This window comes from Danio rerio, chromosome 20 (genome assembly GCF_049306965.1).
Source record: "Danio rerio strain Tuebingen ecotype United States chromosome 20, GRCz12tu, whole genome shotgun sequence".
NCBI classification, from domain to species: domain Eukaryota; kingdom Metazoa; phylum Chordata; class Actinopteri; order Cypriniformes; family Danionidae; genus Danio; species Danio rerio.
This window is the reverse complement of record NC_133195.1, coordinates 1,571,118-1,592,883: the sequence shown is the minus strand read 5'-3', so window position 1 is coordinate 1,592,883 and position 21,766 is coordinate 1,571,118. Positions and strand designations below refer to the sequence as shown.

Here is a 21,766-nt window from a genome sequence, read left to right as displayed (position 1 = left end):
ATCCCCGTCTATTCTGAAGAGAATTTGGCGTGTGAATGAAGCAGATTTGATGTGCGAATGAAGTGAGTAAACTTTCACGTGTCTATTCAAGCGGGAATATCGCGATTCATCAGCGTGTTCCATGTCTGGTGTGAACACAGCATTAAAGTGCTACGTTTTGCTGTTCACGATCCACTTTGATTGTATGTAAAGAGCGACGTGAAGATGATTTGTTATTCTGGTGGAGCCCTCCTCATGTCACCGTCTGTGTTTTCCTCACAGCGTGCCGAGGTGGGTTCGTGCACATATAATGATATTTATTCCCTGCCCTTATTGCCCATAATCCTGTGCGTGTGTGTAGCGGTTAAGGTGTGTGTGCTTATCAGGTCTTCAGCAGTCTTCATTTGAATTTCAAAACAGCCAATAGGATGAACATGCCGCTGGAGTGCAGGTACGCGGCGCGCTTTACCTTTTACTGGCCTTTCATCTGTCACCGCTTCTACACCGGCCTTCCTCAGGCAAAAGAACACATAAACCACATCCTATTTCCACATGCTCAATCTGAATTCGACATTTTCAATCTCCCCGCACAATAAAATCCCAGTATATTACAGAACACCCCCCGCTTCTGAACGCCATGAATAAAACATGGCATGGGGAAAGAAGCAAATATTAGCCCATCAGAGGAAAGCTAATCTACCGCACACACTCCGGGAGTTCAGTCGCCGCTCCTGCACACTCTTTACTGACCGCCACAGATGCAGAACATGTGCCTTTCCTGATCAATGGGCTGCGTCTGACCTGGAGTCAGTCCACTGTACACTGATTTACACTACAGGACTGAATTGTGTGCACAAATGTAGACGTGGAGGCAAGAATATGCAAATAGAGCGAAGCGGCGCATTCAGTTTAAGTCATCTTTTTACAATGTAGATTGCGTCTAAGCAGCTTAGCATAGATGAAGAGAAATATTGTAAATCAGCTTAATACCTTTTATTAATCTGGGGTCGCCACAGCGGAATGAACCCCCAACTTATCCAGCACATGTCTTAAGGCTGATTTATGCTTCTGCGTCAAACGCTGGCGTATGCTATGGCGCTGACGCACAGCCCTTCGCCGTCACTGACGTGCACCTCTCAAAAATTGCAACTACACGTCGCAATGACGCGTAGCGTAAGCTCTGTGATTGGTCGGCTTGGTAGCGCTGACGAGTCTGGGCGGGACCGAGAGCCGCGCGAATGGCGCGAGCGATTGTTTACAAGTGTGGAGTCCCGTGAAGGAGCTCCGGATGGAAAGTTTTGTTTTGTGTTTACCTCATAGTTAAAGTTGTTGCACATCCGCCGGTTCCTGCCTCAAAATGAGCGAGTTTGAGCCACTTGTACATCCAGGAAGTGTTCAGGAAAAGCAATAAAGCAGAGAAGAAACTCGACACAGAGGAACATTTACACCTCACTGCCAACTAGCGTTTCGGAAGTGTTAATGCAGACCAACAGAGACAGCGCGCAGAAGTATAAATGCACAGCTACGCGCGTTGCATGCGCCGTGGGTTACGCCGGTAACCTGACGCAGAAGTATAAATCAGGCTTTACGCAGCAGATGCCGCAACCGATCTCTGGGAAACATCCATACACACTTATTCACACTCATACACTCGGACAATTTAGCCTACTCTATTCACCTGTACCGCATGTGTTTGGACTGTGGGGGAAACCGGAGCACCCGACGCTTCATCTTCCAGCAGGACAATGACCCAAAGCACACCACCAACATATCAATGGAGCGGCTTCACAACAACTTGATGAATGTTCTTGAGTGGCCCAGCCAGAGCCCAGACCTAAATCCTATTGAACATCTCTAGAGAGATCTGAAATGGCTGTATACCGTTGCTTCCCATCCAACCTGATAGAGCTTGAGAGGTGCTGCAAAGAGGAACGGACAGAAATTCCCAAAGACAGGTGTGCCAAGCAAGTGGCATTATATTTAAGAAGGCTTGAGGCTGTAATCGCTGGCAAAGGTGCATCAACAAAGTATTGAGCAAAGCCTGTGAACACTGATGTACATCTGATTTTTCAGCTTTTTTTATTTGTTATAAATTTGCAACAATTTCAAAAACTCTTTATTTATTTATTTATTTATTTATTTATTTTATGTCATTATGGGGGATTGTGTGAAGAATGTTGAGGAAATAAATCAATTTAATCCATTTTGGAATAAGGCTGTAACATAAACAAATGTATAAAAAGTCAAGCGCTATCAATACCTTCCGGATGCACTATACATGCACACCACACAGACACACACTCGTATACACACACACACACACAGAGGCCCCAGTGCATCCCGCACTTGATTATGCTTCACCTTTTATCCCGGTCTGACAGGCGCTAATAAATCTGTTGTTCAGTGGCGGTGGACATGAGCGTCTGAGGGAGGGGGAGTAAAGATGATCAGAGCCTGTGTGCGTCGCCTTCCTCTGTCTCTCCCCCGGGGAATAGATGGAGAGAAACGAGAAGAGGGAAAAAAGGAAAAACTAATTCACACCATTCCCAAGGGGGAAATGAAACAGTGAGCGTGTCACAGCAGCATCATATCAATTACCCATAAAGCAACGGGGCAATCTCACAGCCCCCCCTTTAACGATCAGCACATCAAAATATTCAATTAAGCGGCTGCTGTAGCGTCCTCAATACCGCTGAACACACACACACGTTACACAACTGCAGCGCTACACAACCCTCCAGAGGGACGCGCAGATGCAGGAACACAGGAAGACTTTAAACACTGCTTTCTGTTTCATTTCAGACCGTCACGCAAGACTTTAAAACAAGTCAAATAATCTGTCAGTGGGGTCGTTCAAGATGTCTACCACTCACTTTCAAAGTAGATTGTTTTAATTGGACCATTAGCAGATTATTAGCTTGTTTTCAGGAGAAAACTCCCTTCATTTTTATAGAAGGTAAATCCTACCATTCATTCATTTTCTTGTCGGCTTAGTTCCTTTATTAATCCGGGGTCGCCACAGCGGAATGAACCACCAACTTACCCAGCAAGTTTTTATGCAGCGGATGCCCTTCCAGCCGCAACCCATCTCTGGGAAACATCCACACACACACTCATACACTACGTACAATTTAGCCTACCCAATTCACCTGTACCGCATGTCTTTGGACTGTGGGGGAAACCGGAGCACCCGGAGGAAACCCACGCGAACGCAGGGAGAACATGCAAACTCCACACAGAAACGCCAACTGAGCCGAGGTTCAAACCAGCGACCTTATTGCTGTGAGGCGACAGCACTACCTACTGCGCCACCGCCTCGCCTTGTAAATCCTACCAATTTTAAATAAATCAAATAAACATTGAAAATTAAAATGTAACCCAAAATATCTCCCAAAATTGAAATATCGTCGATGTAATTGGCAGATGATCCCTAAAATTGCGTGCATGAATGTCTGGCGAATATCAAACCTAAAACCAACCTTAACGAGCTACTTTAGCAGTCTTTCAAAGATTTTAGTACTAATAAGTAGTTAACGTCACAAGACCTAATACAGTATACTAAAGGAATTCATCACAAGGCCTACCGTCCTTACGCTGCACAGTTTCTCTGCCCGCCGAAGAAGTCCGCGACCTGCTGCGGGACGGATGTTTGACGGTTGGTTATCCTGGGTCCTCTGTTCCTCTTGTTGTATCAATGCAGCAGCTCATTCATTCATTTTCTTGTCGGCTTAGTCCGGGGTCGCCACAGCGGAATGAACCGCCAACTTATCCAGCAGGTTTTTACACAGCTTCCAGCCACAACCCATCCCTGGGAAACATCCACACACACATTCACACACACACACACTCATACACTACGGACAATTAAGCCTACCCAATTCACCTGTACTGACATTACACAGGTTTCCATTCATTTAATACTGTCCAAACCGTATATTGTATTGCCCTCACCCGACGCCTAAACCCAACCATCACAGGAGACTGTGTGCAGCTTTACTCTCTGATTAAACTCATCCTGCGTGATTTATACGCATTTTAGAAATGAGGACGTCACCAATGTCCTCATATTTCACCTCCTTTTAGTAATACCCGTGTCATACACATGTCATTATACAGATTTGTGTCCTGATATGTCACAAAAACACGTACACACACACGTTATCCACTTCACCTACAGCGCATGTGTTTGGACTTGTGGGGAAAACCGGAGCACCTTGCGGAAACCCACATGGGGAGAACATGCAAACTCCACAGAGAAATGCCAACTGACCCAGCCGGACTCGAACCAGTCACCTTTATGCTGTGAGGTGATGGTGCTAACCACTGGTCCGCCGTGTGTGCCCAATTATTCTTAATTCATTCAAATTCTCCTCCAGCCAAACTAAAAGAAATGAGACTTTCCCCAGTGGAAAGATATCATGGGAAATACAGTGACGTTCTGCTGGCTCTTACAGGTGGCAGAGGAGACACACACACACACTCATAATCTCACTCTTACCCTTGCTTATTTGTGAAAACAAAGATTATGGTCTGTGCCTGGTTGCCTAGTAACACATAAGAGCCCTCTGAGCGTCTCGGCGGGAGGGAGATTTGAGGCCTGACAGTAGAAAACATATGATGATGGAAAAAGCTTAAAGTAATCCAGCTCTTCACACTCTAATAGTCCTGCAGACCAGAGACAGACAGATGGAGGAACACACACACACACACCACAGACAACACAACACACTGATTCAGGCAGAACAGGGGTTTTATTAGGCCTTTAAACACTCCATAAGTGGACATGTTAATGCCTAGATGCTGCTCTTGTTTATACCCGGTCTGTTTTGTCATCCTTAATGCCATGTTCAGCAGAGTATTGCCTTATTTACTATTTAATACTAGTATTCCTCAAAATCCATATGACTTAAAGGACACCTATTATGCAGAAATCACCTTTATAAAGGGTGTAAACACAGTTGTGTGTCAGCAGTGTGTGAATATATCCAGCATCTAATGGTAAACACGAATTAATTCTACTTTTATAATCAGAGTTGATCCAAACAGTCTGCTGACACACTTTGATAGACATTCTCCCGCTGCACGTGTCATCAGAGAGGAGGAAAGCCCCGCCCACTAGTGACCATCTCTCCCTCATTAGCATAAACAGCCCTGAGTGAGAAGCAGCCGTCCATTAGAGTGTTTGAGCTGCTGAAGATGATGTGTGAGTATGTGTGTGTGTTTCTCAGCTAATGTACGCAGCATCGTCAGCCTGCAGTATTGATCGTCTGTAGATTTATGATCGTCACAGATCTCTCCTCTTCCCTGCGGGGACTCTCACCGCTGGTGTAAAAGCATAATTAAAGCTAACCGCTATTGGATCTTCACCACGATTACACTGTGCTGGACGAGTGCAGTAATGGAGTTATGGGAAGAGGGGCTTTGTGTGGTAGGAAAGCAGTGTATTGTGGGATGATGAGCGGTCGCACGGGCCATCAGTCGGGCAGTGGGATTTGAGCGCCTTGTTCGTCTCCAGAGAAAGAGTCTTCAGTGTGTAAACGGAGATCATGAGCAGACTTCAGAACTGCATTCGCACTAGGCTTGGGCGGTGTCCAAATTTTGATACCGTCAAACCGCCTCCATATTTTACCCCGGTATCCGGTATTACCGGCGTAATAAAAAAAATTATGACGTAAGGCTCAGACAGCGTCACCAAACTGTTGGCTTGAGCCCGAGAGAGAGAGAGAGAGAGAGACACCCCTCTCTCACTCTCTCTCTCTCTTACACACACATCTCTCCCGCGATTTATTCAGAAATTTACTCCCACACCGTAAGAAATCTGGCCGGCTCCCACGGGAATGCAGAGAGCTGTAATCGGGCCATAAAAATTATACCCGATAGGTCCCGAGACCGACAGGTACATTTTGATTGACAGCTTTAGTAAGCCCTAATCCGTTTACAGCCCGACATTATTCAAATGTGCTCATGCACACAGCTCTAATGCATTTTTTTCAAGAATTAGTCATTTATATGTTTTAACATCATTTATTCGTAACAAACGTAGACTATAGGCCACTTGGAAGTTGGAACAAATAAAATAAGTCCTGTGAAACATCGTAACATCTCAGCACTCTAACACTTTGCCTTTAAATTGGCTAACACAATTAAGAAAAGAAATCTTGCTTAACAAATCAAATTAAAATAAACTCTAAATGATGACGGGTATTTTGGCAATAACGAAATTTAGTAAAAGGCTGTGCAAGAATTGTTTCTCCATTTCTCTTCACAATCTGGCATTAGGGCGGCGGTAAACTGAATATTAAAAGAATAATGCCACTATTAGCCTGTATACTCTGTCTAAATTATGATTATATGGTTTAATTAATATTTATTTATAATTTTAAACCCTGTACTCACCAAGATTAGGCTACGTGTGTTTGTGGAGGAACATTATTAAATCCACTGGCTTTAGCGCAGTCTCTCACTCATGGTGCGTCCAGCAGCTGAACACCCTTTCCTGCGGCTACAGGTCGAGATGCAGAGTTCTGATCCGGCTTATTTTGCAAGTTTTGGGTAGCATTGTTTGTTCATCTGCTACTAGTCAGGAACATCAATTTAATTTTCCATGATAGCAGTTTCAGGGTAGCGAGTGGCCTCGTCATTTTACCTGTCAGCTTGCGGTTTAGGGCTCTACCGTAATACGCAGTGTATGAGCGACCGCGAAATACCTGCGGCTGGAATAACCGCTCCTTCTGAACTAGTGACTGGCTTGACCGCCGTCAAAATTCGCTTTTTTTTACTACTTCGTCATCATTTGCTTCACCTTTGCAGGGATGGATTTTAATGCAGGGATTTGGATTTTATCGGGTCTCGCCTGGTTCGGGCAAAGATCTTCAGCTCTAATGCGGACCTCTCGTTCATATTAACCAAGTCTCACTTCTGTTCAGTCGAAACTGCCAAACTGCAGGACACTTTGGAGCGCGACTCGTCACGTCACTTCTCCCTGTCCCTCTCTCCCCCTCCCCCTCCCTCTCCCTCTCTCCCCCTCCCTCTCCCTCTTTCTCTCTCTCTCCTCCACACTGTCCCGTGATGACAACCACACATACGTTTTTGTAGGCATTAAATAAAGGATATTTAATATTTTATGACGGTATAACGGTATTGAAACTCACACCGTTGCTATTTTTAGATCCCGCGGTATACCATAATACCGTAATACCGCCCAAGCCTAATTCGCACACACACACCATACACTTCGCACCCCTACTGAAAAACAAGACAGCTTAAACCAGCCTAGGCTGGTTTTAGCTGGTCAATCAGGCTGGTTTAAGAGGGGTTTTGGCTACTTCCTGGCTGGTTTCCAGCCATTTCCAGCCTGGTCTTAGCTGGTCAGGCTGGGAGATGACCAGCTAAAACCAGCTAGACCAGCCTAGCCAGGCTGGAATCCCAGCCAAAACCAGCTATGTCCAGCTTAAACTAGGCTGGTCAAGGTGGTTTTAACTGGTTTCAGCTGGTCATTTTCCAGCCTGACCAGCTAAGACCAGGCTGAAAATGGCTGGAAACCAGCCTGGAAGTGGCCAAAACCCCTTTTCAAACCAGCCTGGTTGACCAGCTAGGCTGGTTTAAGCTGTTTTTTTTTTTTCAGTAAGGGTGCGAAGTGTAAGGTGTGTGTGTGTGTGCGAATACAGTTCTGAAGTCTGCTCATGATCTCCGTTTACACACTGAAGACTGAAGAGCCTGAAGTGTGTGTTTGTCTATGTGAGTGTGTGTTTGTCTATGTGAGTGTGTGTTTGTCTATGTGAGTGTGTGTTTGTCTATGTGAGTGTGTGTTTGTCTATGTGAGTGTGTGTTTGTCTATGTGAGTGGGTGTGCATCTGCTCCACCTGCAGACCCAGAGCAGTGCCTCATGGGAAACGGTAACATGTGTTATTGTAATGGATGCCCTTGCTCTTGTCACAGTCACCAAGTTGAGTGCCCACCAGACACACTAGAGGGCACTCTACACATCACGTCTGCCACTGAACCGGACTACATATCCCATCATGCACTTCACGCACACACCAGTTCCAGATCACCTCTGATTACAAACACCCAGCTGAAGCTCATGAGGACTATAAATACACCTCACTTTCAAACAGTCTAAAGTGTACGCTTTCTTAAGTTTTACTTTTAGTTGGCTTGTTTTATGGAGAAACCCGCTTCATTTTGACGGATATCTGAAAACGAGACAATATTTTGTGCATATCTACAAAATGCTTCTCGATTTAAGACTTTTTAGATATTTGGACTACAAACAGGACAAAAACTTCAAGTAAGAGAAGTGTGTTTGCCGCATGTGTGTGCGTGCATTTCCCAGGCGTGAGTGGTGATCAGTGTGTGGAGATAAAGCGCAGTTTAAGTGGCGAGCTGAAGATCCCTGACATCCTCCATCAGTTTAAATGTCAAGCAAGCAATAAAACCTGCTGGCCAACAGCAATGAATTGCTCTGATTTGGCACGGCCCATCAAACTCAGAACCACACACACACACACACACACACACACACACACACTGATAACATTTTTCCGGCCGCCCTCTTGCTGTCTGTCTGTGTGAGTGGGATCGATGCGAGTGGAGAGCTGCATTAAGTTGCCAGATTAAAGCATTACTCCTCTGTAATAAAGCTTTATTGATCAGCCACTCTGTGATCAAATCTGAGCCACGTCCACACCGGACCTGCTCCTGAAAACACACACACACACACACACACACACAGTTCCTCAGCGCAGCTCTGTGTACACTTTGACCTCAGTCGTGTGGTAAACTGAACATGGGAGCTCTGAGAATCACTCTCACCCTCCATAAATCAAATTAGCGAGACATTAATATGTTTAGTTTATATTTAATGACGTTTATATTTGTAGGAATAGACGACAATACAGTCGAAGGCAAAATTCATAGAGAAAAAAATTGAAATTTTTTTCTTAATTGTGTTAATTAGGCAGGTCATTGGTCAATGGTGGATTGTTCTGTAAACAATCGAAAAAATATATAGCTTAAGGGGAACAAATTAAGTCTATTTAATTTATTATTAATAAAAATTATCTTTTTACAACCCTAAATCAGGCACAATATTGAAAACGCAAATAATCAAGTATTGATTTCTAAATTTACTTTGACTTGTATTTCATTGCAGACAACACAACAAACATTATTTAATGTGTTCCTCATGATTTTTTATGTTTTTATTTTTCCAAAATATTTTATGTATTAGTTCTTTTATAATGAGTTGCTTCTTCTTACAGAATCGATTCTGAACTTTGGAATCGACTCTCAATTCTCAACACCTCTGGAATCCCAGAATTGATTCTGTATTGAAATTATGCAATGCTGTAAGCGAACCATGGATGTGCTTATTTTGACCTATTTATTGAATTCACTGAATCTGCTCACAGACGTGTGTCTGATCAGCATTTGCAGGTCACTTCTGATCAGTATTAAACTAAGAACTAAGAAGTCGATTTCTCTTATGGAATCAATTCTACCTCTGGATTCTCAAGGAATCAATTCGTTTTGGAATCAACATCCAGCTCTATCATTAGCCGTGGTTTTGCCTGTGAATCAGAGCTCATTAAATGATCAAGTTCTGGATCAATTGAGTTGATTCAGAGATTTGATTCATCACCATAGTTGTTTCGATTTTTCTCATGGAATCAGTTCTACCTCTTGATTCTCAAGGACACAGAATCAATGAACTGATTCTTTTAGGAATCGACTCCCAGGCCTATCATTAGCTGTGGTTTTTACGTGTGATTCAGCAGAGCTCATCAAATTATCATCAAGTTCTATAATCAATTGACTTGATTCAAAGAATTGGTTACTCACCGTAGTTGCTGCGATTTCTCTTATGGAATCAGTTCTACCTCTCGATTCTCAAAGACACAGAATCAATTAATTGATTCTTTTAGAAATCGACTCCCAGCTCTATCATTAGCAGTGTTTTGACCTGTGATTCAGTAGAGTTCATAAAATGATCATCAAGTTTTGGAATCAATCCTGATTTCTAGTTCTGGAGTCAGTGGACTTGATTTAGATAATTGATTCATCGCTGTATTTGCTGCGATTTCTCTTATGGAATCAGTTCTACCTCTTGATTTTTAAAGACACAGAATCAATTGGCTTTTTAGAAATCGACTGCCAGATCTATCATTAACAGTGTTTTTACCTGTGATTTACAGAGTTCATCAAATGATCAAAAAGTTTTGGAATAAATCCTGATTCCTACTGTAGTCCTGGAGTCGATTCAGAAAATTGATTCATTGCTTTAGTTGTAGTGATTTCTCTTAAGTAATCAGTCGAACTCTTGATCCTCAAGGACACTGAATCAATTAACTGATTTATTTTAGAATTGCCTATCATTAGCAAGGTTTTACCTGTGATTCAGCAGAGTTCATCAAATGATCATCAAGATTTAGAATTGGTCCTGATTCCTAGTTCTGGATCAATTGACTTGATTCAGAGAATTGATTCCTTGCTGCGATTTCTCTTATGGAATCAGTTCTACCTCTTGATTCTCAAAGACACAGAATCAATGAATTGATTCTTTTAGGAATTGACTCCCAGCCTTATCATTAGCAGTGTTTTTACCTGTGATTCAGCAGAGTTCATCAAATGATCATTAAGTTTTGGAATCAATCCTGATTCCTAGTTCTGGAGTCAGTGGACTTGATTTAGATAATTGATTCATCGCTGTATTTGCTGTGATTTCTCTTATGGAATCTGTTCTACCTCTCGATTCTCAAGAACACTGAATCAAGGAATCAATTCTTTCTGGAATCAACCCCTAGCCCTATCATTAGCAGTTCATCAAACGCACAAACTCTCTAATGATGACTGACCTGATCTGAGTTCAGTCTGCCCTGGCGTGGAGTCTCCAACTCTCTCTCTCTCTCTCGCTCTCCGTGATTCAATGTTTTCGTGAGTTGAAAGAGCGCTGGACAGAGCATTATTAGATGTGTGTTGTCGAGAAGGGAGAGTTCAGTGTGTGTGTCCGCCTCTTCTTCTGTGGTGTCTGACCTCATCCAGCTCCGTCCTGACCGGCGTTCTGTCATCCTGCGGGGTCAGCGCTCCAGATTAAAACCTCCAGGAGATGTCTCCGTCTGACCACTCACATGCCAAACACGCAACACAAAACAAACCCAAATGAATTTCCAGACCTTTGAGTAGCAGCAGCTGCTGGACTGTAAAACCCTCGCAGAGAAATTGCTTTTCCAAATTCATCACATCCACATCCATCAAAGCTTTCCTAACAAATGCAGCACTTCAACAATACACTTCTGCACTGTTATTATCTGATTCCACGACACTGCTGATCATCTCACCCTGGCTACACCACTGCAAAAACATGAGCTTCTTACTTGTCTCGTTTTAGTCCAAATACCAAAGAATGATTCAAATCGAGAAGCATTTTCTTGATGAGTTTTTTTTCCTAAAGTAGTGGTCCAGAGTGTCTATTTAAGGCTTGGTTGTGTTAATATGATGTAAAACAATATGCGCTCGTGCCTCATTTGTAGAAAATCACATTATTTGATCATATATCTTACTTTGATTATATACAGCTACAAGGGCTTAATTTGTACCGGAAAACACCGGATACGGCACCTCTGAAATCTGATCCGGCACCTGATTTTACTGATTCCCCTCCTCAACCGCCCACCTCCCCGGTCCGCTATTCACTTTCAATTTCTTCCACGATTCCACCAACCCTCTTCACTTTCCTCCGCGACTCCCCAACCCTCTTTACTTTCATCCGCGACAACCCCCCACTCTTCAGTTTCATCCTTCATCCACGAGACCTCCCCCGTCCACTTTTCACTTTCAATTTCTTACGCGACTCCCCAACCCTGTTCACTTTCGTCGGCGACAACCCCCCACTCTTCACTTTCGTCCTCGTCAATGACACCTCCCCCTGTCCGCTCTTCACTTTCACTTTCTTCCGTGACTTCCTAACCCTCTTCACTTTCATCCACGAAAACCCCCCACTCTTCAGATTCGTCCTTCGTCCACGACAACCCCCCCGTCCGCTCTTTACTTTCACTTTCTTCCGCGACTCCCCAACCCTCTTCACTTTCGTCCACGACAACCTCCCACTCTTCACTTTCGTCCATGACACCTCCCTGTCCTCTCTTCACTTTCACTTTCTTCCGCCACTCCCAAACCCTCTTCACTTTCGTTCACAACAAAACCCCAGCTCTTCACTTTCATCCTTCGTCCACGACACATCCCCCATCAGCTCTTCACTTTCACTTTCTTCCGCAACTCCCCAACCCTCTTCACTTTCGTCCATGAAAACCCTCCACTCTTCAGTTTCGTCCTTCTTCGTCCACGACATCTCCCCCGTCCGCTCTTCCCTTTCAGTTCCTTCCACGACTCCCCAACCCTCTTCACCTCCGTCCACGACAACCCCCCACTCTTCACTTTCGTCCTTCATCCGCAACACCTCTCCGCCATCCACGATTATTCTGTTCCTTTTTAATGCCAACTGTGTAAATAATTATTGATAAGATGCTTATGATAAATCTATGTTTGTTTATCTTCAAGCTCTGCTTCAGCTGCTTGACGAGTGTGCACGTGAAGCAGCCAGTGATCGCCAGCACGCACACACATATTATGTACCATCAACAAGGCCGAACCCTTCTGTGTTTACAAATGCAAGCGCAGCCGTTTACAGCCATTTCTGGTTAGTGATGTCAGAATTTACCGCTATTTTGGACTGGATGTGTGAATGGTCTTTTATGGAAAAAATCCTTAATGTCCTGGCCTGTGTGAACAGCGTTTTTTTTTTTTTTTTTATTACCGGTAAAGTCGTTTCGGTAATTTTCCGGATATTTACCGTCATCACTGTGTGAAAGAGGCTTATGAGTGTGTAGATAGAGACAGAATTGTCCTTTAAGTTAGTCTCTTTAAATGCCAACGCCTCTAGACGCACAGATGTATTCTTCTAGAGTCTGCTTCAGTGGTTCTGTTGTTCAATGTAAACCTGAAGACGTCTGGAGCACAGAGCGAGCGCAGACTGCAAGATGATTTGTTACTGTCACAGGAAAAGTGTTTAGCATTGATGTGAACGTGTGTGTGTGTGTGTGTGTTTCAGCCTTTTCTCATTCAATCTCCACTGACCCCAGTTCAGCCCCGCCTGACTTTGAGCTCAAGGCTTTTCTAGAGCGCAGGATAGAGCAGATGTTATTCTGTGTGTGTGTGTGTGTGTGTGTGTGTGTGTGTGTGTGTGTGTGTGTGTGTGTGTGTGTGTGTGTGTGTGCGTGTCTTGATGTTTGCGCAGAGGTTCCAATAAAGGTTAAAGTGAGGGTCAGTGTGTGCTGAACATACAACTGACTCTTTCATCAATCTTTTGCGTTTGTGTGTGTCCGTGTGTGCGTGCATATGTGAGCGTGTGTTTGTATGTATGCAAATATGTTATTGTGTGTGTGTGTGTGTGTGTGTGTGTGTGTGAGTGAGTGAGTGATTTTATGTGTTTATGCGTGCATTTTGTGTGTGCGCATATGTGTGTGTGTCCACTTGTGTGTGCGTGCGCACTTGTGCGTGAGAGAGAGTATATATTTGTAAGTCTTTGTGTGCAAGCGTGTGTGTGTGTGTGTGTGTGTGTGTGTGTGTGTGTGTGTGTGTGTGTGTGTGTGTGTGTGTGCTTGTCCATGTGCAAGTGTCTGTTCGTGTGAGTGTGTGTGCACTTGTTCATGAGAGTGTGTATGTGCGTTTGTGTATGTGTGTGTGTGTGTGTGTGTCTACGCGCATTTGTGTGTGCATGTCTGTGTGTGTTGCATGATGCTGGATGTGTGTTGAACAGTGTGATGAACAGTTTGACGCACACAACTGACTCTGTTACTGTAATTACAGGCCATCTCAGAGAGCCGGACTGATGCATCATGGGATGGCATGATTTTGAACCCTCTCTCACACTGATGTATTGGCTAATTTAGGGATGAGTGTGTGTGCGTAAGTGTGTGTGTATGAAGGAGTCTTTATCTGGTCCGCAGGTGCTTGATTTGCTTGCAGAACACTTGCGCTCTCTCTCACCAGAGCCGTCAAGCGTTTCACTTCAACCTCTCTCAGTTTGTGCATCAGAAAGACAAACACAAACTAATAGCTGTGTGTAGTGTGTGTGTGTGTGTTTGCAGGATTCCCCCGCAGTGTTTATCAGGAGCACATTAAAACCAAACTCATTTTCAGAAATGTGCTGAAATGATGCTTTATCAGGATGTTTGCTGAAGCTTTCTGACAATGTTTTGTTTCTTTCATGTTATGGCGAGGGGCGGCGCAGTGGCGCAGTGGGTGGCACGTTCGCCTCATATCAAACATTGAATATAGGAATTTAGATTGTAATTTTAAATAACCGAATTAAACGAAAAACAGGAGTGTTGCCAAAACAAAGAAATAAATATGACAAAATAATCTAACGAAACCCCCAACCACTAAACTAACCAAAGAAAAATACAGAAACAGAACTGTAATCCTGTAGACCTCATCGACTTTCGCTTTAAGATTTAAAGGGCCAGCATTGCACCAGACCCCAGTAAGAGGTTTCGTTTGAAAGTGTAGAATCTATATGTTATGCACATTTGCATCACTGTGGTTTTTATTCTACTGTATAAAAGTTATTTACACTTAAACACACAGTATTTTGGATACCCGAGCTGGGTATTGAACATTGGTTCATTTTCATATTTTTCATATGACACATGGACAAGTTATAGCTCATATGAAAGCTCTTGCCGGTGCTCATACAGTTCCAGCATTCTTTTTACTGAATTATATTCACATGTCAAACAGTTGCTGAACGAATCGCGCTGTTTCCATAATGCAGAAGTGAAAACAATACATTTATGATCAATAAGCAGCCCCAGATAGCACAGACAGCTCATCTCTTACCTTATGCTGTGCGCTTCAGGGCCATTCTCCTCTGTTTTTGAGGTGATGTGCATAAGTAATCCTTTTATATGTCTGACGTGCTCCAAACACAGTGAATTATGTTTGATCAAACAAAAGAATAGTGAAATAAGCAATGATCGCTCCCTGTGGCTTGTACAGCACCTCTCATCAGTTGGAATACAATAACTCTTGCATAGATTATGGTGGAGATATTTTATTTTCCCCTATGATTACAGACATGTGCAGGAACCACCAACATTAATTACAGCACGCTAGACCACACACAACCTGTGTGAGTAGTCTCTGCTAACGTAATCTGTATCTGGTCTGCTTCCTCAGAGCCCATGCGGACCCCTAAGAGCCTGAAGATTGCGGAGACGCAGGCGCGCTTCATCGCTGTGGACTGGGAGTCTCTGGGCTACAACATCACCCGCTGCCACACCTTCAACGTCACCATCTGCTACCACTACCACAAAACCCCCAACCACAGCAAGGCCGACTGCCTGGAGATGGACCCCAAGGCCCCGCGACACGTGGTGGGAAACCTGCCGCCCAACACCAACGTCAGCCTGAAGATGATCCTCACCAACCCAGAGGGGCGCAAGGAGAGCGATGAGACCCTCATCCAGACCCAGGAGGACGGTACGACATATATATATGTTTGTTTTTTACACGAGTCTAGAAATGCAGAGGTTTTTCTTTCCGTTCGCCATGCGGTAACAAATTCCATTAAAACATCCTGAATGAATGGAAAAATCTGCTGAATGAGGGAGTTCTGCTGAACTGCAGGTAAAGTTTAAAGATTAAAGATGAAACACTCAAAGTAAAGACCGGGGGTTTCCCTCACTATTCTGCTGCCCAAGGCGGCTACCTAGGTCACCTCTATGCACGCGCCTTCCCTGAACACACATCGGCCACAACAGGAAAAAAAAAAACAGTAACTGCGATATTTGCTTTTTTTTTTTTTACACGTTCAATAAGTGTTTGTTTGTTTTTTTGCTTCATCGTTTGTTTGCTTGTTTGTTTGTCTAAGTGTTTGTTTGCTTTTATATGCTTGTTTGTTTGTTTGTTTGCTTTTATTTGCTTGTTTGTTTGCTTGTTTGTTGGATTATCTTTTTGCCAGATTGTTTGCTTACTTTAGTGTGCTTGCTTGTTTTTTTTTCTTTTTAGATGTTTGTTTGTTTGTTTGTTTGTTTGTTTGTTTGTTTGTTTGTTTGTTTTTTATTTGTTTTTGGCTTGCTTTATTTGCTTTTGTTTGTTTTTGTTTGCTTGATTGTTTGTTTATTGATAGTTTTTCTGTTTGTTTTTTGTTTATTTGTTTGTTTGTTTGATTGCCTGTTTGTTTGCTTGTGTGTTTCTTGCTTGATTGTTTGTTTTGTGTTTATTTGTTTGTTTGCTTGCTTTTTAGTTCGTTTTTTTTGTTTTGTTTTGCTTGTTTGCTTGCTTGTTTATTTGTTTGTTTGTTTGTTTGTTTGTTTGTTGGATTATCTTTTTGCCAGATTGTTTGTTTGCTTTAGTTTGCTTGCTTGTTTTTTTTAGATGTTTGCTTTTTTGTTTGTTTGCTTGTTTGCTTGTTGTTTGTTTGTTGTTTTTTGTTTGCTTGCTTGTTTTCTGCTTGTTAGTTTGTTTGCTTGTTTTTTGCTTGCTTGTTTATTTGTTTGTTTGTTTGCTTTTAATTGCTTTGTTATTTGTTTGCTTGTTTGTGTGCTTGTTTGTATGTTTGTTTGTTTTTTTGCTTGTTTGTTTGCTTGCTTTATTGTTTGTTTGCTTGCTTGCATGCTTTTTTGATTGTTTTTACTTGTTTACTTGCTTGGTCGTTGTTGGTTTTTGTTTATTTGTTTGCTTGTTTGTCTGTTTGCTTATTTGTTTTTTTGCTTGTGTGTTTGTTTTTTGTTTGTTTACTTGTTTTTTGCTTGTTTGTTTGTTTGATGTTTGTTTGTTTGTTTGTTTACCTGTTTGTTTGTTTGTTTGTTTGTTTGTTTGTTTGTTTGTTTGCTTGTTTTGAGTTGTCCCCCATCAGTCAGTGTCCACACACATCTGGCATCTCCCCTAAAATGGTGCTCCTCCGCAGATATACAGCACATCCAGATGATGAAGAGCAGCTCTGGCCCATTTACTGTGTTTACATGATTACACTGACAGCTCCAGCCTCATTCTGCGAGTGGAGGAGCAGATCAAACCCTGTCAGGAATGTATAAATATAACTTGTGTTTTATTCAGCAGATGAGTGAGAGGAATAATTCAGCTCAGGATAAAGGCAGGGATACGTCGAGCGCACATACACCTGACAGTCAGAAGTGGGTTATATTCTGTGGAGATACTGCTGTGATTTGGTGACACATCTGGGACATGCGCGCACAAACACACACCCCGCTCACACAACTTTGTTTGACAGCCACCTCTATGCCAACAGTGGTGCGGCACAATAAAGACCACCATTAGCAGCTCTATGGGCTGAAGGAGGGCACGCTGTAGGTGTGTGTGTGTGTGTGTGTGTTTTATCATAACAACTATGATAAGTCCCCAAAACGAAAGCTGTACAAATGAGTGTGTGTGTATGTATGTGTTTCATTGTTACAGCTATAATTTCCCAAAAATACATCTGTACAAGCGTGTGTGTGTTCGTACATGCGTGAGTGAGTGAATGTGTGTATGTTTTCATCTGCACATATGCAAATGTGTTTTGAAGTGAGCATGTTGTTGTCGGTGTCCTGCCGATGTGTGTGTGTGTGTGTGTGTGTGTGTGTGTGTGTGTGTGTGTGTGTGTGTGTGTGTGTGTGTCTCCTCCTTCTTTTGTGTGCTGTTGAAGGCTCTCTTTATCCTCCACAGTTATTTAACAGGCCCGCGCTTGTAATATACACAGCAGGGTACAAATTGAGCCCTTCTTTTCTTTTAAATAAAAAAGCTGAGATGCAGGTCACTGTATACTTTGACCAGTAAAAGCCATTTCAGTCACTGAAGCTGAAGCCTCTCCATTAGAGAAGTTTAGGGATGCTGAGACTCTTAAACACACAGAGAGACACACAGAAACATTCAAATATAAGTTTGAGCTCACATTCTGTCCGCCACATTTACATGCTGCCTTTGAAGCATTTGTACGACATAAGATTATTTGGAGAAACTTTGATTTTGTTGTTGTTGTTGTTGTTGTTGTTGTTGTTTTTGTTGTTGTTGTTGTTGTTGTTCAAATCCGTAGCAAGCTTTTTTTCTGCAGCAGATTAATTTATACACATCAGACTTAAAGTTCAGTGGGCAATGATTCTGTGTGTGACAAATGCCCTGATGGCCTAAGAAAAGTTTTTTTTTTGCTTGCTTGATTGTTTGTTTGTTTGTTTGCTTGCTTTTTTTTTTGCCTGTTTGTTTATTTGTTTGTTTGCCATTTTGTTTGCTTGCTTATTTAACTTTTGCCTGTTTGTTTATTTCTTTGTTTGCCTTTTTGTTGGCTTGCTTATTTGTTTTTTGCCTGTTTGTTTATTGTTTGTTTGTTTTCTTGTTTATTTTTGCTTGTTTGTTTATTTGTTTCCTTGCTCATTTATTTTTTGCCTGTTTCTTTATTTTTTATTTGCTTGTTGTTTTTACTTGTTTGTTTGCTTACTTATTTTTGTCTGTTTGTTTAATTGTTTGTTTGCCTTTTTGTTTGCTTGCTTATTTATTTTTCCCTGGTTGTTTATTGTTTGTTTGCTTGTTTGTTATTGCTTGTTTGTTTATTTGTTTGCTTGCCTATTTATTTTTTGCCTGTTTCTTAATTTTTGATTTGCTTGTTTGTTTGCTTATTTATTTTTTGCCTGTTTCTTTATTTTTTTATTTGCTTGTTTGTTTTTGTTTGTTTGCTTATTTTTTGCCTCTTTCTTTATTTTTTATTTGCTTGTTTGTTTTTGATTGTTTGTTTGTTTGCTTATTTTTTGCCTGTTTGTTTATTTGTTTTTTTGCCTTTTTGTTTCCTTGCTTATTTAACTTTTGCCTGTTTATTTATTTGTTTGTTTGCCTTTTTGTTGACTTGGTTATATATTTTTTGCCTGTTTCTTTATTTTTTATTTGCTTGTTTGTTTTTGCTTGTTTGTTTGCTTACTTATGTTTTTGCCTGTTTGTTTATTTGTTTGTTGGCCTTTTGTTTGCTTGCTTATTTATTTTTTCCCTGGTTGTTTGTTTATTGGTTGTTTGCTTGTTTGTTTTTTGTTTGCTTGCTTATTTATTTTTTTGCCTGTTTGTTTGCTTGCTTGCTTTTTTGCTTATTAGTTTGCTTTCTTGCTTGTTTTTCTCTTGCTTTCTTGCTTATCTGTTTGTTTTTGTTTGTTTGCTTGATTGCTTTTTTTGTTGTTGTTTAGGAAAACAACTACAGAAAAACACATACAAAAAATATGGGCCGTGTAATGATCTTTAAATTCAATTTGCTGGAGCTTTGTTGATACAGTAATGGAGGTAGAGTCTTTCCCTGCAGCATTAGTGAGTCTCTAATAATTTCTGTAGGATATTTATCAAAAGATTTTTGCAAAATAGGTCCTCTTTAAACAACTATTTATATGTAGATGTTTAGAATTAAAAATCTTAATTTGTGACCAATATGACTCTTCTCTGATATGTGCTAATCTGCACTGTGCGTCTGTCAGTAATTATTGTACTTGCAGCTCTGGTGGTTCTGTTGGTCAAGCTGTCACATCACTATATCCTGCATATCTTATATGTTGAGTGTGTTTCTTGTGCTGTAGTTCCCGGGCCAGTTCCCAAGGAGTTTGTGCGATCAACGCCTTCTGAGGATAAGATCTCTCTGCAGTGGAAAGAGCCTCTGGAGCCCAACGGCATCATAACACAGTATGAGGTAACAGATCCTCTGTGTACATGTGCAAACCTGAACACAGCAGCTATTTAACACATTATATAAAGGTTATTGTTGTAATCAATGTACACTTGAGTAAAAGTATAGATACCTTAATAGAATATTTCTTCAGGACTCCAATTATACTGTCAACAATTATTGGAGATGCATTCTGAACGGATCAGTTGAATCAATGAGTTGTTGATTTAAGAATCAGTCTGAACCATTCTTTTGAATCAGTGAGTTGTTTACTGGAGACTCACTCTGACCGAATTATTTGAATCAGTGAGTTGTTTGCTGGAGTCTCGCTTTGAACATGTCATTTGAATCAGTGACTTGTTTACTGGAGAATTATTCATAACAGATCATTTGAATCGGTGAGTTGTTTACTGGAAACTCGCACTGACCAGATCATTTAAATCAGTGAGTTTTTTACTAAAGAATCACTCAGCCTGGATCTTTTGAATCAATGTTTTGTTTACTAAAGATTCACTCTGAACTGTTCATTTGAGTTGTTTGCTGGATATTCACTGTGAATAAATTTATTGAATCAGTGAGTTATATACTAGACGTTCACTCTAGGTGTATCATTTGAATCAATTATTTTTTTTCTGGAGACTTGCTCTGACCGAATCATTTGAATCACTGAGTTGTTTACTGCAGAATCACTCTGAACAGATCATTTGAATCAGTGAGTTGTTTACTGCAGAATCACTCTGAACAGATCATTTAAATCAGTGAGTTGTTTACTGAAGACTCACTCTAAACATATCATTCGAATCATTTAGTTGTTTACTGGAGAATCACTCTGAACAGATCATTTGAATCAGTGGGTTGTTTACTGGAGAATCACTCTGAACAGATCATTTGAATCAGTGAGTTGTTTACTGGAGAATCACTCTGAACAGATCATTTGAATCAGTGAGTTGTTTACTGGAGAATCACTCTGAACAGATCATTTGAATCAGTGGGCTGTTTACTGGAGAATCACTCTGAACAGATCATTTGAATCAGTGGGTTGTTTACTGGAGAATCACCCTGAACAGATCATTTGAATCAGTGGGCTGTTTACTGGAGAATCACTCTGAACAGATCATTTGAATCAGTGAGTTGTTTACTGGAGAATCACTCTGAACAGATCATTTGAATCAGTGGGCTGTTTACTGGAGAATCACTTTGAACAGATCATTTGAATCAGTGGGTTTTTTACTGGAGAATCACCCTGAACAGATCATTTGAATCAGTGGGCTGTTTACTGGAGAATCACTCTGAACAGATCATTTGAATCAGTGGGTTGTTTACTGGAGAATCACCCTGAACAGATCATTTAAATCAGTGAGTTGTTTACTGGAGAATCACTCTGAACAGATCATTTGAATCAGTGAGTTGTTTACTGAAGACTCACTCTAAACAGATCATTCGAATCAGTGAGTTGTTTATTGGAGAATGACTCTGAACAGATAATTTGAATCTGTGAGTTGTTTACTAGAGATTCACTGTAAACAGATCATTTGAATCAGTGAGTTGTTTACTAGAGACTCACTCTGAATGTATTGGTGGTGTTTGCCAAAGCCTATTTATAATGTTTATCCCTGTATATAATGTAATAATATAGTGTGTCCCTGTAAAGTCTTCTGAATGTGTTGTTATTTGGTGTTGTGTGTGTGCTGTCTCCAGATCAGCTACAGCAGTGTGCACTCCTTCGACCCGTCCGTCCCGCTGCTGCGTCCCCCACTGCTGGTGTCTCTGCCCTGGAACACGTCCCGCTACAACTTCACTCTGCTCCACCCCGGCACCACATACCAGTTTCTGATCCGCGCCAGCACTAGCAAGGGCTTCGGCCCCCCCACCACACTCAACGTCACCACCAACATATCAGGTACATCACTGCAAAACTCGTCTCTAGTCTAAATGCAGCGGGGGAAATGAGTCTTGTTTTTGTCCTGGGAATAATATTTCGGAAGCAGCTGTTGACACGGAATCGAAGCATATTTTGGTAAAAACCCAAACAAAGAAAACAAATCTAAAATTGAGTTGTGTGTAAAAACAAACTGTGAGTTTCTCACAGACTTCAAC

The 21,766-nt window shown here is 41.7% G+C and overlaps 1 protein-coding gene across 50 annotated transcripts in view; it reads left to right on the top strand.

The window, feature by feature from the left end:
* The window catches only part of ptprk (protein tyrosine phosphatase receptor type K), a 286,195-nt gene that overhangs the window by 182,392 nt on the left and 82,037 nt on the right, over window positions 1-21,766 (top strand). For all 50 annotated transcript variants that reach the window (XM_073933967.1, XM_073933966.1, XM_073933965.1 and 47 more), the window contains 3 exons: window positions 15,217-15,519; window positions 19,584-19,693; window positions 21,368-21,569. In XM_073933967.1, coding sequence (XP_073790068.1) covers window positions 15,217-15,519; window positions 19,584-19,693; window positions 21,368-21,569 — 615 coding nt within the window. The remainder of the gene's footprint in view (window positions 1-15,216; window positions 15,520-19,583; window positions 19,694-21,367; window positions 21,570-21,766) is intronic.